The sequence below is a fragment of the Pagrus pagrus genome (assembly GCF_965226575.1).
Source record: "Pagrus pagrus genome assembly, chromosome: 2".
Lineage (NCBI taxonomy): Eukaryota > Metazoa > Chordata > Actinopteri > Spariformes > Sparidae > Pagrus > Pagrus pagrus.
In genome coordinates, this window is record NC_140186.1 from 25,497,530 (window position 1) to 25,510,990 (window position 13,461).

Here is a 13,461-nt window from a genome sequence, read left to right on the forward strand (position 1 = left end):
GTGAAAATGCTTTCTGAATCAGGGAGGCTGACTTGCCACACCTTAAAAAGCTCTCTTAATACTGTACTTTCATCAGGCAGCGGGGCTGTAAACGTAGCTGACAGACACAGTCAGAATACAGTGGTTGTTATGGTAGACATGTTGGCAAACAATGTCTTTGCATCCAGCAGAGACAGAGCATCATGATAATCCCATAGGAGCCATATAGCCACCTGATTAATGTCAATCCACTATCAATCTGCCTTTTAGCTCTGTTTTCTTCATAAACCCTGATGACATGTCTCAGTCTTTAGATTCTGGATGTTCTCAACGAGCTAGGGATTCATTTTCTACTGGTACTATTTTGTAACTTTGTCTGCTGTTTGGTGCTGGGTAAGTAATGTACAATGGGTTTATCAGAGCGTATTTGCTATAAAGACGGCTTGTTAGCAACAGTGGTGAGATGGTACAATGCCAAGTAAAATAAAGAACATGCAGGCACATCTGTGCTGAGATCTCCAGCAGTGCTGTGCCCAGTCTTGGAAATGGCTGGGTATCGACTGACATCATGAGCCCTTACACACAGTGCCAGCCCTGACCAATGTGGCGCCCTAGGCAAGATTTTAGCCGGCGCCCCCTTGCATCGCAGTCAATTTCACAATCAATTTTCATACACTCACACAGAAACTGCATGTATGTATTCAATATTTTAAAAGTGCATCTGAAAAGAGAAGAGAAGTATATGTGACCACTGGATGTTACATTTTAATAAAAAAAATATGCTTGGTGTGTGCTATACATAAGACTAATATAGGCTAATAATGAAAATACGATGAGATTCATACAACTTTATCATCATTGCAATGCAATTCAGTCTCACCAGAGTGCAAAAAGCAGTAAAGTGAAATGAAATTAATATATATACAGTATATATATTGCCTATGAATGATATGGCAAAGCTAAGGTATGGAGTATTATCAGTAATACACTTTAACTGCACTTTAACACTGATGTAAACTTCAACAAACATAAACTGTGACACAATAAACCAAAGGCTTACAACTGCCCTATTACTTACATAGGGGATGGAAAACGAATAGCATTTTAACTGACATACAAGCAGGAAAACACAGCCAACAGGCTAAAATAACACCTGAACAGGCCTAACGTTAACTTTCCAAATGTCCCTGATGAATTTAAGGTGGGAGTAACATTAACTTACGTCGACTCAAGCTATTGTCCTTCTGGAACTTATTATTCCTGCTTCCGTACATTTTTGGCTCGCTTCTACGCCTACAAATTTTGAGCTATAGAAAACAGTCAAGTATCAAAAATGTTCAGCTCGTTAAGGACATTACTGCTTGTATTTTTGGCTTTTCTATTATACTTTTGGAGATGTTCAGCTTTTTCTGCAAAAATGTTCCCATTCATCCTTATGGGGAATTTTTCAAATTTCATTCTGCTACTAGTTCAGCATACGTTCAGCTAGAGAAACCGTTCAACTATCAAACTGTTCAGCTTTTTAAGCTCTTTGTACTTTTCTACAAAAAAAAATCTACAAATCCTCTTCAAAACCACAGACTTTCAACCTCTTCTCGTCCCTCATACTTTGAGCTACAGACACCATTCCAACTTTTTATAAATTACAAGACTTTGAACTATTGGTCATATATTCAGATTTTTAAAATCTTTTAAAGTTTTGAAATTATCACAGTTTTAGTTTGAAGGATGTTTAGCTCCTCTTCTGGGTTTATAATGGGTGTGTATTGCGTGAGCTAGAGTGCGGAACATCATCGCTAGAGTGGAGAGCAGCTGCAAAAACTGGAGAAAAAATTATCTTTAGCTTGATTTGGGTCCCACATCTTTTACTTCACATAGACAATATATACATGCAAATGTAGGAAATCTTGTTGGCTTTCATCTGATAGTCTTATTTAAGATGTAGGACTTATACTTTTGGCTGTAGAAGCCCTCGAGTGACAAGCACTCCAGAAACTCCCCCATAAGCCGCAATGTTAATTTTGAGCCTAAAGTTCTGGTTTAGAGCAGACGGTACCTGTTCTGTTTCTCTCTCTAGCGTCCTCATTTTTCACTCTACAGAAATAAAAAACACATCATAGCGTTCAGCAATGTCTCCTGTTACTCACTGTATATATATTTTGCCATAACCATTACACTTTTTTCTAAACCTGCAGGTGTTTGGGAGGTGTTTTCCTATTCATTCTTATGGGGACATTTTCAACTTTGGTTCTGCTACTGCTCCAGCATATGTGCAGCTACAGAAACTGTTTGGCTTTAAAACTGTTCAGCTTTTTAAGCTCTTTCAGCCTTTTACTTTTCAGCTTTTCAACCTTTTCAGCTTTTGAAAAATTCAGCTTTCCCTGCAAAATTTTGACCATTCATTCTTATAGTTTTATGCATTTCAGGCAAGTATTTTCCAGCACATTCAGCAGATTTCCAAAATCACTTCAGCCGTCAGCATTCACACTGTATTTTCGCATGAAATGCAATTTTTCTAGTTACTGATTATTAAACAATGTAACAAGTAAGGCTAGCAAGTTAACACTCTGCTCCAACAACGGTAACTACGATGCATTAAACTATTTATTTCATTCACTTCATCACATTGACGTTACTGTACCTCTTTCTTTTTCACGTTTTTCTTCCTCTTCTTTCCTTCTTTTCCTTCCCTGGGCACCGGATGGTTTCAGTCTTTTGGACATTGTGGTTCTGCCACAGTATCAATAAATCTCTCTCTTGGTCTTGGGGTCACGGTCCAGTCAGATTCAGGCAGCTCGCCTCTCGACCCCACCCCCCACCCTCACAGAGGGCAGGTACAGTGCAACGAGCCAGCCAGGAACTCAGAAAAAAGGCCTCTCCAGTATTTAATAGGCTTTGCTATGAAGTAATGTTGCTGTGGGCTTATATAGTATTTTGAAACAACAGTAGTAATAGCACTGGTGAAAAATAGTATTTTTAAAAAAAAAATTTTCCCCCCCAGTTCGTGGCGTCCCCCGTGGATGACGGTGCCCTTAGTGTTCGCCTGCAGCCTATGCCAAGGGCTGGCTCTGCTTACACAAACTGCTTCTAACTGGCAGCCCGCAGGCTGCTGAGGAGAAAAATAAAAGAGAATCTAAACAATTTTTTGTTTGAAACTATGAATAACAAAAGGACAAATACCTGCAAGATAACATGAAGACAAATGACAAAAATATGTGTGAGAACAAGGGTGCTGGCTGAGAGTCAAGGTTAAAACATCGACTGATTCAGTTACCGTATTTACAGTGCTTGTTGCCTTGGCAATGTAACAGGTGTGGTCAGGACAGTGTGGCAGTCTTGCTCTTCTTGCAAATTTATGGCGTGAATTCAAAAAAGACTCATCACATGTCAGAACAAAACCTGAGGCATTTGACTGGATAACTGACCTGAGGCTTACAGTAACGGGCGTGGCTGCTTATACTCCGACACTGAAGACAGTATACTTTATATGATATCAGATAGAGGTTCACGTGGATGCTTTGAGTTAATGGACATTCCACTTTGTCAGAGAACTCGTCAAATACTGACGCTTTGGGATTGTAGGTCAGGTCGCTCGCTATCCCCTTTGACGAGTTGGGAATGAGACTGAAAAAATCTACTCTCTTACAAAGTAGACCTTTAATATGAAGAATGGAAATAAAGGATGGATTAAAAAAATGAGTCAGTATGTTTCATGTGAGGGTTGCAGGGAGTTGTGAGGACTGAATGATTTCATTATATTATCCAACCGAATAGGATTAAGTTTAATCCCACATTCTCCTTCCCATCATTGCGAACCTGAAGTGTGTGTGTTGGGGAGGGCAAAGCAACCATTTCAGTTAGTACTCCACCCTTCAGTCCTCCACGCCCCCACCCACACCAGAGGCGGCAGCAACAGCCTTGTGCAGCATAAAAGGGAGACAGAAGCAGATCTTTGCATCTCAGCCCATCTCATATTCTCTGAGGCAGACGCACCTCCAGAGCAGCCTTCACGATGTCAAGAGCCAGTGTTAGCAGTTATTCTGTGCGCTCCAGCAGTGGCGGCGCGGGAGGAAGCTGTGGCCTTGGTGGAGGCATGGGTGGAAGCCTGGTTGGAGGTGGAGGTGGAGGCATGGCCAGAAGGTCATATGCTAGAAGTATGTATGCTGGTGCAGGTGGCAGTGGAGCAAAAATCTCCACCGGTTACGGAATAGGCTGCGGTGTTGGTATGGGCAGTGGTTACGGTATGGGCAGCGGTTACGGTATGGGTAGCGGTTACGGTGCTGGAGGTGCTGGAGGCGGCGGCGGCGGCATTTACAACAGTTACAGTTATCAAGTGGGATCGGGTTATGGAGGAGGTGATAATTCCGTCGATATTTCAGCCAACGAGAAGGCCACCATGCAGAACCTGAACGACCGTCTGGCCTCCTACCTGGAGAAGGTGCGCAAACTTGAGAAGGCCAACGCTGAACTGGAGCTCAAGATCCGCCAGTTCTTGGATAGCAAGACTGCCCCCTCTGCCCGAGACTACTCTGCTTTCGAAGCCACCATCGCTGACCTGCAGGGAAAGGTATGTCACATGACTTCTGATTCCTGATTGAAATATTGTAGATGGGATTGTAAGAGACATTATTGCTTGCAGCATCCTTAATGTGTGCAGAGTCTGCTTGCAGTTGTAGAATTGTGTCGAATGAAACATTGTGTCATCACATAGATCCAGGACGCCACCCTTGTCAATGGAGGCATCTATTTGGCTATTGACAATGCAAAACTGGCTGCAGACGACTTCAGAACCAAGTAAGTATCATGATGAATGGGAGTTCAAACTGTAAATTTAGTCTGAAGCAATAATTGGAAGGCATGCAGAAGTCTGATCTCTTGCTGCCTCACAGGTACGAGAACGAGCTAGCCATGCGTCAATCAGTGGAAGCAGATATCGCTGGTCTAAAGAGACTGTTGGATGAGCTGACACTGGCCAGATCAGACCTGGAGATGCAGATCGAGGGCCTCAAGGAGGAGCTGATCTACCTCAAGAAGAACCACGAGGAGGTGGGTGGCCAATCCAAAACAGTCAGCTGCATTGCAATGAAGATGCTGCCTCGAATGTGGTGTGGACAAAAACTTAGACTTAGAAATTGTCCTCTTAAAGAACTGGTCTTTTTCAACAGGAACTGGCAGCCATGAGGAACCAGATGAGTGGACAGATCAACGTGGAGGTGGACGCGTCACCACAGCAAGACCTGTCGGCCGTTATGGCTGAGATCCGCGACCAGTACGAGAATGTGGCTGCCAAGAACAACAAAGAACTTGAAGCCTGGTTCCAAAATAAGGTAAAACTGGACCCAAACCCTGGTGGATATTTCTCATTGCCAACTTAGACTGTTGTGGGAGGGTACATGTGCATTACACTGATTGTGTCTGTGACTGTGTCTACTTCAGACAGAGGCGCTGACCACTGAGGTGGCGGCCAACACGGAAAGCCTCCAAACGTCCAAATCAGAAATCACTGAGATCCGTCGCGTGCTGCAGGGCCTGGAGATCGAGCTACAGTCACAACTTAGCATGGTAAATGATGATCTGGGGCAAATCTTTACTCTTCTTTACATTTACACGCTCTACCTATCCGTCCTGGGAGGGACAGTTTGATGAAAGCATGGTATTTTCGGTTGATTAATTCCTTTTCTTCTCGTTACCTTCCTCTTCCAGAAAGCGTCCCTGGAAGGCACTTTAGCTGACACAAAGGCACGGTATGCAATGCAACTCCAAGGTCTCCAGTGTCAGGTGATGAGCCTGGAGGAACAGCTGACGTGTCTACGTGCTGACATAGAAAAGCAGAGCCAAGAGTACAAGATGCTGCTCGACATCAAGACACGGCTGGAGATGGAGATCGCCGAGTACAGGAGGCTGCTGGACGGAGAGGGCAGGTAATTTTCCCCACAAAGAACCACTGTGTCTTTTCATCATAAACAATACGTCTGATAGCTCTGTAAATTTAAGCATTTTATCGATTCATAGAACAAGCACTGTATTTCTGCCCCTCTACAGTCTCGTCAGTGGAATTGGTTCCTCCTCAAAATCATCTTCCAAAGTGATAGTGGTCACAGAGGAACTGAGGAATGGAAAGTTGGTGTCCTCCTCATCGACTGTCGCCTGATAGTCGGTTCCACGCAGCAACACAAGGGGCAGTTCCTGAGGGTCACAAGCAACACATCTGAACCCAGTACTTCCTTCACATACGTGTGTGAATTCAATAAAAGCCTCTCTGTTTGCTCACTACCACTTTGTCCTGTTTGTTTGTTTTATTTGTGTCTTAACTCCAAATAATGTCATGATAGTGGCATTGTTTTGTCATAAACCAAAGATCTTATGGAATTACATGTTCATCTTTATCCTGACAAGAGTTACTTTAGGTATTTGGTATGTCTGAGATACAATCATTTGACTCTATGTTATGTGTGTGTGTAAAAGCTGCCCACAATAAAAACACAGAGAAATTGAAGCTGTGAAATATAGGGTTACTAACAGGCCAACAAATGTATGGGGGCACCACTGCAGAGGCTACACAGCATTTTCTCCAATAACTCAAGATTGAAAAGTAAAACTGTCACTGTATAAGGTACCAATGCAGCCTTAATGCCTCACATCAATAGTCCTGAGTTTGGGTCTATTTACTTCAGCTGGTCCACAGTTGCATTTTGATGTAAGCCTTAATTCAACTCAACAGGCAAATTGTCATGTGAGTTTCCTTTATATTTACCCAATGCATTCTGGGAGAGGCCCCAGCCCTAGTGTCTCCCAGTCCCTGATCAGTGAAATTGATTAAAGCTGCATCAACTAATGCTTGGCCACTAGGGGGCAGAGCATGTTTGTGTTTCAAGAAATTGATACCAGATGGTGCCCGTTTGTCCAATGAAGGTTTATCTTTTATGAGCTATTGAAAAATGAATGTTAAAATTTAAGGGTTTAATACTTCACAATATAAAGAGTAATGATCAACCTTGTTTCTACTTTGCTGAGTCCTGTCAATAGTTTCATAGACTCCTCTTTTATAATGGTGGTCTACGGGGAAAATGCTTTCTGAATCAGGGAGGCTGACTTGCCACACCTTAAAAAGCTCTCTTAAAACTGTGCTTTCATCAGGCAGCGGGACTGTAAACGTAGCCACCTCATTAATGTCAATCGACTATTAATCTGCCTTTTAGCTCTGTTTTCTCCATAAACCCTGATGACATGTTTCAGTCTTTAGATTCTGGATGTTCTCAACGAGCTAGGTACTATTTTGTAACTTCGTCTGCTGTTTGGTGCTGGGTAAGTAATGGACAATGGGTTTATCATAGTGTATTTGCTATAAAAACGGCTTGTTAGTGATAGTGGTGAGATGGAACCAAACAATGTGCTAAAAAGTAAAGTATAAGCTAAAAAATAGCATCATAACGATACAGAATTGGGTTCAACTAACTTCAATACTGCAACTGCAATACAACAGAAAGAGACCCATTCTGTTTATGCTTTCAATTAATTTTTTAATGTTATAAACTAAAATTCTTTAAAAATGTGTAATCTTCTGATCATTATGAAATTACAACACGCAAGAAAGTTTAATTCAACTGCAAGATCTTTATTGAGTTTTTCCAGTTTATCCCTCGATCTCGTCCACGTCCACGTCAACAGTCTTGCTGCTCTCGACCACCCTTCCATCCACAACCGTCTCCACCACGGTGATGACCTTTGTGACCACTGAGAGAAAGAAATGAACAACGATCATGAGCCAATCACAACAGTTTAAGTATCAGTGTAATGATATAATGAGAATTATAGACATAAAATGAAAAATTGCTTACCTTGTTTTGAACTGGTCATGGAGAGAAAAAAGAAAGAAGAAAACATTAGTCTGGAACATATCTACAGTCCATTGCCTGTTGTTTTTTCCCCCCTCTAAAATCTCTGAGCCTCCTTTCCCAGTAAGTGCTTCTCTCTCTTCATGCCTCACCTCTCATCCTCTCCATCCAGCAGCCTCCTGTACTCTGCGATCTCCAGCTCCAGCCGGGTCTTGAGGTCCAGCAGCATGTCGTACTCCTGCTTGTTGCTGGCGATGTTGGCGTGGAGCTGGGACAGCTGAACTTCCAGGCTTGTGACCATGTTCTGGAGGCTTGCTAGCTGTGCAGAGTAGCGCGCCTGAGTCTCTGCCAGGGTGCCCTCCAAAGACGCTTTCTGTTGTGGTCGGAGAAGAAGGTGTTCGGTGAGTGACAGTCAGTGATTCAAATTCAGAGATGTCACTTCTTTACTGTAAATCTGCTGCAATGCGTGTTTGTCCGATGAGAAGATTGATACCACTCACATGTCTTTACACTAAATATGAATCTACTGCCAGAACCTGTTTAGCCTAAAGCTTAGCATAAAGACTGAAAATCGTGAAATATTTAGCCTGTATGCTAACGGCTAAGCCAAGCTACCTGGCTGTAGTTCCATATTTAACTGTCACACATGAGAGCCGTATCAATCTCCTTGTGTAACTCTAAGGAAATTGAGTGAGCATATTTTCCAAAACGAATAAATGAAACAGCATCAAATCCAATAGATAACTAATCTTTATAGTTCATGTTTGACATACCATGCTCAAATGGGACTGCAGTTCAATCTGAAGCCTCTGGACGGTGCTCTTCAGCTCCTTAATCTCTGTGCGGGTCGTCACCAGAGTCTCTGTCTGTGTGACCACATCCTGCTCCACTGCTGCGATCTGAGCAGATCAGAAAAACAACATTAGTTTTTGTGTGTTTTTTTTACCCAACAATCATATGAGATTAATGGCATGCTAGCAAGAGAAATAAGCCCAAGGTTGGCAAAGTGGCTGTATTCTGAACCGCTCTAACTTCTCACCTTGTTCTGGTACCACGCCTCGAGTTCCTTGCGGTTCTTGTTGATGGCGCCCTCATAGTGATCCCTGATCTCTGTCATAACCTGGTTCAGGTCTGGAGCGGGAGAAGCATCCACGGCCACATTGACCTGTCCGCCCATCTGACTCCTGAGCAGAGCCATCTCCTGCGGGGGTCAAAGGACAACATCAGAGTCAGCTGCGGGAATAACTTCAACTAATTTATCATTTTTTTAGTATCACTACAACAAGGGTATCCAATGATTTCTTTTTGTACTGTGTTGCATGCATGATTTTGAACTGTTTCAGAGTGTGTGTGAGACAAACAGTGGCAATGAGCTAATGGAGGGAGAGAAGAATACAAGGAAGTGTGCAGAGGGAAGGGAGAAGGCGACAGACCTGTTTATGAAAACATTGGGAACATGGGATTTCCTCAGTGTTAACACAGATAAGGCCGAGGTCGTGTGTGCAAATTCTGGCAGGCTTAGGCCACAATAGGTTGCTAAGATGAATGGTGACAGCTTTGTCTCACGGTCAATAGCTGCAGTGTGTAGCTCCCTTCGGATGATACTGAGCGGTGTTTGATCAGTAACATACTGTCAGGTTATGTGCATACACACAGTGGGTGTTGGCCTGTGTGTAAGAATGTTTAAGGGGTGCTGACAGATGTAAACTCATCAGTTCTGCTGCTTGTTAAACTGCCACCAACGTGCTTTGGATTGGTTCAAATGGGTGCCCCACTAACTGTTCTCCATCTGTACTTGCTCACCTCTTCGTGATTCCTCTTGAGCATGATCAGCTCCTCCCTCAGGGACTCGTACTGACTCTCAAGGTCCATTTTGGTCCGGGTCATCTCGTCCAGCAGCTTCTTCAGTCCAGCGATGTCTGCCTCCACAGCCATCCTCATGGCCAGCTCGGTCTCATACCTGAGGGGACAAACAGGTCAGGGAGGTTACAATAGAAGTTGTCAGTCAGGCACGACTTCACGCTTTGAGGCACATGTGAGGTTTCACTTATGTGGCAGGGCAGAGAGGGGCAGAGAATGCACTCACTTCATTTTGAAATCATCGGCAGCCAGTTTTGCGTTGTCGATGTCCAGGACTGTCTTGGCATTGAGCCGGGAGGCAATACGGATCTGAGGAGGAGAGAAAACAGGAAAAAAATGTCAGAAAACATACAGTTTCATACCGTTTGACTACAGTATAGGATCCCCAAATCCACTGATAAGGGTTTCTTGTAGAGTTTAAAAGATACATATATTCCCCGGTGGGCAAATTCCAACGCTTTAGGTTGGAAAGTCAAGCCAGCCACCAGCCCAAAGCATCGGTATTTGACGACTTGGAAATCTGACCCAACAATCAACTATCTTACATGTTCCCCCCCTAAATAATAACATAAAATATATGATATAATATATGATATCATATATATCAACATTTTTAAAAGAAATGAATGCATCTAAAGCCTGTACAAAGTTCATGCAATGCACATTCTTGGCATCTGTATCGTCAACCGACGCTGCATCCTTTCGTAATCGTCGCTCTAACTCTGAACACTGTTGGCCGGATGTGATTCTCAGTAGGAATGAATCTGGTATGACAGTCATGATAATCTCTCCTCACTAATCTGTTTGTGGTATGTGCTTCCTGATAGATGGCCTACATCTACGCTCTGTCAATGATGGGTTTCCTGGTTCTCTTACATACAGAACATACCAACAGATACATAACCCCCGTCCCCACACACTCACAGTGATTGTTAACTTCTAAGGAGGAAGTTAACAGAAAAACACTGAAACACACGTCTCCTCCTCCTCTTACCTTGTCCTTCAGGTCCTCGATGATGGCGAAGTAGTGGGTGTAGTCGTGGCAGATGACAGTCCTCTTCTCATACCACTCTCTGATCTGCCTCTCCAGGCGGTCGTTCTCCTTCTCCAGGGTGCGCACCTTCTCCAGGTAGGTGGACAGACGGTCGTTCAGGTTCTGCATGGTGGCCTTCTCGTTGGCCCCGACGTGGAGGTCCAGGCCATCAGAGAGGTTGAAGCCTCCGGATGATGATGGTGCGTAGCTCATCTGGGCTGAGGAGATGCGGGTGCCACGACCACCTGCTCCACCGTAGACACTCATGGTCCTCTGACCATAGGATCTGCTGCTAAAAGACATGTTGAGAGGTCTGGATCTGGACCAGGTAGGATTACTGGAGTTGATCTGCAGTTGAAAGCATCACTTAAGTGTCCTTGGTTATATAGCTGCCAAAGTGGGAAGGGCTAAGACGGCGAGATGAAAGAGAAGAATGCAGTTAGAAGGCTACCCACCTACTCCTCTATGCAATCTTTCAATCAGCACGGGTGTGATGACTGCTGGGTGGGCGTTCATCTGCCTTTTTTCAGGTCGAACTTGCAATTCCACATTTTATGGTTTCTCGTCCTCGGGACATTCTTTGAATACTCTTCAGTTTGTTTGTTTCCACACTCCTGAACATGAAGCAGTTTGTAATCACAGCCTTCCTTGTGTGGTTAAGAGACACAAATAGTTTCAAATAATGTGTTCCTATAAAAGAAACTGCCACGTGTAGGTTGTTTTCATTTTATTTTTTAATATTCACTCATAGCGGTGACAGAAGTGACACATACCAGTGACAATTTCACCTCAGTGAAACTTGGGTCCAAAGGTTAAAGGCAAGGCATTTCTGAGACAGCCAAGGTTATTTTTGTCATGTTAGCTTCGAGGCAAGATGTTCAAGACTCTGTTGATTAACAGTCATACAATATAACTATATTTTATTATATTTTTAATAGACACAGCGGTTCTACATGGCCAAACAAGAATCTACTCAAATTAAGCAAGGAGGCAAGAAAAAACAAAAAAGGAAAGTAAGCAGAACACGCTGCGCTGCGTCTACGTGTGCCAACACGTATGAGATATAAACTTAAACACACACTGCTTTCATGCTTGAAGGTAAGCCTTAGACAAAAACTGAACAAAATCAAACATGTCCATTTATCTACATTCATCTTTCATGTCAAACAGGAGAAGCTGAACACAAAGATCATGTTGGAGTGATCACACTGACATGTTGCTCTGGATGGTACATGAGCTTCATCACACATTCTCATTCTTGTTTACTTGTTTCTTCACCCATTTTTATCAAGCCACAGACCACAGTTTGAGACAGCGTTTTAATTTGTAAGCAGAATTACCAGTGATTATATGTGATGAGATGTGGACTCCAGAACCTAACCAGACTGAAATCACAGCGACAATGTGAAATTGAACATTAGTCATAAAGTAACCTAAAGTTGCAACACAAACACTCAGAACAGTTTTAATATATCAAATGCAAAGTTTCACCTTATCTGTAGAAACTTCAGAAACTAATAAATGTTTATTTTGGCGAGTTGGTTGAGTTTTCATTAGAGTGTAGGAGTCCCCTTCAAGACAAGCCTGACAAGTTACTGATAAACTAAACTTGTTTCACTGGTGAAACTCCTGTCACCACTGTGCCAGGCCCACATTCATCCTATTGTTCTGGAAATGCTGTGAAACAGCCTGAAATAATCACTACCAGTAATCACTACTTCTTCTAAGTCTGACGTGAAGTTTTTCATGTAGCAGCTAGTTTTGTTGCTCCATAATTATCTCAGTTGCCTCTTCATAACAGAAGCACATCCCAGTAGAGAAAATTATCACCTTGTTGTTGTTGTTTTCTCGTATGTCACTGAACAATACACCCAAGCTGCCTGACTGATTTCCTCTGTAATCATTTCACAACCTCTTCAGTCAGTAGTCACACTGATAAGCAGGGTGAGGCCTGAGAAGAGGATGACTGATGGTTTGAATGCACCTGCAGAATGTCTGTTTGATTTTTCTTAAGCATGGCGCAACGTGGAAAAACATGTAAGAGGCACCCGACACATTTCATTCCAGTGACAGGTACCAGGTAGTGAAATCATTTTTTGTGGCATGGTGCCTGTTTGAAGGCCCCGACTCGTGCTTAAAGACTTCTCACATTTCCTTCGCCATCATAGCTTTAAATGAAGGATTAAAAATAAGAGAGTTAAAGGTAAATCAGGTGCCGAAGACAAAACCGACTATTTCGGATGGTTGAAATGAGTAAAGTTCAGTCAGATGTGCTAAACTTTTTCACAGCAGACATTTTGACACAAGAAATGTGAAACTGAAGTGTTCCAGTGAGACAGCACGCACAATCCCATGGATAATTGTTATTACTTACACTTGTGGTTTTCCTGCTATGACTTGTCAAAATGTCTGTTCTGGTAAGAATCCATTAGAATTATCAGGTCAACGCAAGTTCTTTCCGTCTGTCAGAAGGTTTACATCACCCAGGGCTAAATGGTTTTTGTACTTACAACATTGCATAAATCTCCTCTAAGCAATGTGTTTTTGCGACTCTTTTGATTTGAATTTGGTTTTTAAAGTACCACATTCTTTCCCCAAAGCCTTGCAGGCCTAACAGTGGAGTAGTAAACTGATAGCCATGATAGGCTTGTAAAACAACTTTTACCTTAATCCTTAGCTATAAACTTTTCCCTCAACTCGCTGTAGAAAAGGTCTTTTGTTCTCTCAAACCCTCCAGACAAAAATGTTGCTCTG

At 42.8% G+C, this 13,461-nt stretch overlaps 2 protein-coding genes across 2 annotated transcripts; one reads left to right on the plus strand and one right to left on the minus strand.

The window, feature by feature from the left end:
* The first annotated feature begins 3,957 nt into the window (after positions 1–3,957).
* Positions 3,958–6,229, plus strand: LOC311267763 (keratin, type I cytoskeletal 13-like). The gene is made up of 7 exons (XM_084370993.1): positions 3,958–4,546; positions 4,691–4,773; positions 4,869–5,025; positions 5,145–5,306; positions 5,416–5,541; positions 5,683–5,900; positions 6,022–6,229. Exons 1-7 carry the CDS (start codon positions 3,992–3,994, stop codon positions 6,128–6,130), a joined length of 1,410 nt encoding a protein of 469 aa, XP_084227119.1. The 5' UTR covers positions 3,958–3,991; the 3' UTR covers positions 6,131–6,229.
* Positions 6,230–7,573: 1,344 nt separating this feature from the next.
* Positions 7,574–11,070, minus strand: krt98 (keratin 98). The gene is made up of 8 exons (XM_084371037.1): positions 10,669–11,070; positions 9,901–9,983; positions 9,618–9,774; positions 8,854–9,015; positions 8,588–8,713; positions 7,967–8,187; positions 7,818–7,828; positions 7,574–7,713 (listed from the first exon to the last, which is right to left on the minus strand). The coding sequence occupies exons 1-8, from the start codon at positions 11,008–11,010 to the stop codon at positions 7,613–7,615; spliced, it is 1,203 nt and encodes a 400-aa protein (XP_084227163.1). The 5' UTR covers positions 11,011–11,070; the 3' UTR covers positions 7,574–7,612.
* Positions 11,071–13,461: the final 2,391 nt, after the last annotated feature.

Coding starts and splice junctions, on each gene's coding strand:
- LOC311267763 (XM_084370993.1), top strand. CDS start 3,992: ATGTCAAGAGCCAGTGTTAGCAGTTATTCTGTGCGCTCCAGCAGTGGC. Junction 5,026..5,144: donor TCAAGAAGAACCACGAGGAG/GTGGGTGGCCAA, acceptor CTTTTTCAACAG/GAACTGGCAGCCATGAGGAA. Junction 5,307..5,415: donor AAGCCTGGTTCCAAAATAAG/GTAAAACTGGAC, acceptor TGTCTACTTCAG/ACAGAGGCGCTGACCACTGA.
- krt98 (XM_084371037.1), bottom strand. CDS start 11,010: ATGTCTTTTAGCAGCAGATCCTATGGTCAGAGGACCATGAGTGTCTAC. Junction 9,984..10,668: donor TCGAGGACCTGAAGGACAAG/GTAAGAGGAGGA, acceptor TCTCCTCCTCAG/ATCCGTATTGCCTCCCGGCT. Junction 9,775..9,900: donor GCCGATGATTTCAAAATGAA/GTGAGTGCATTC, acceptor TTGTCCCCTCAG/GTATGAGACCGAGCTGGCCA.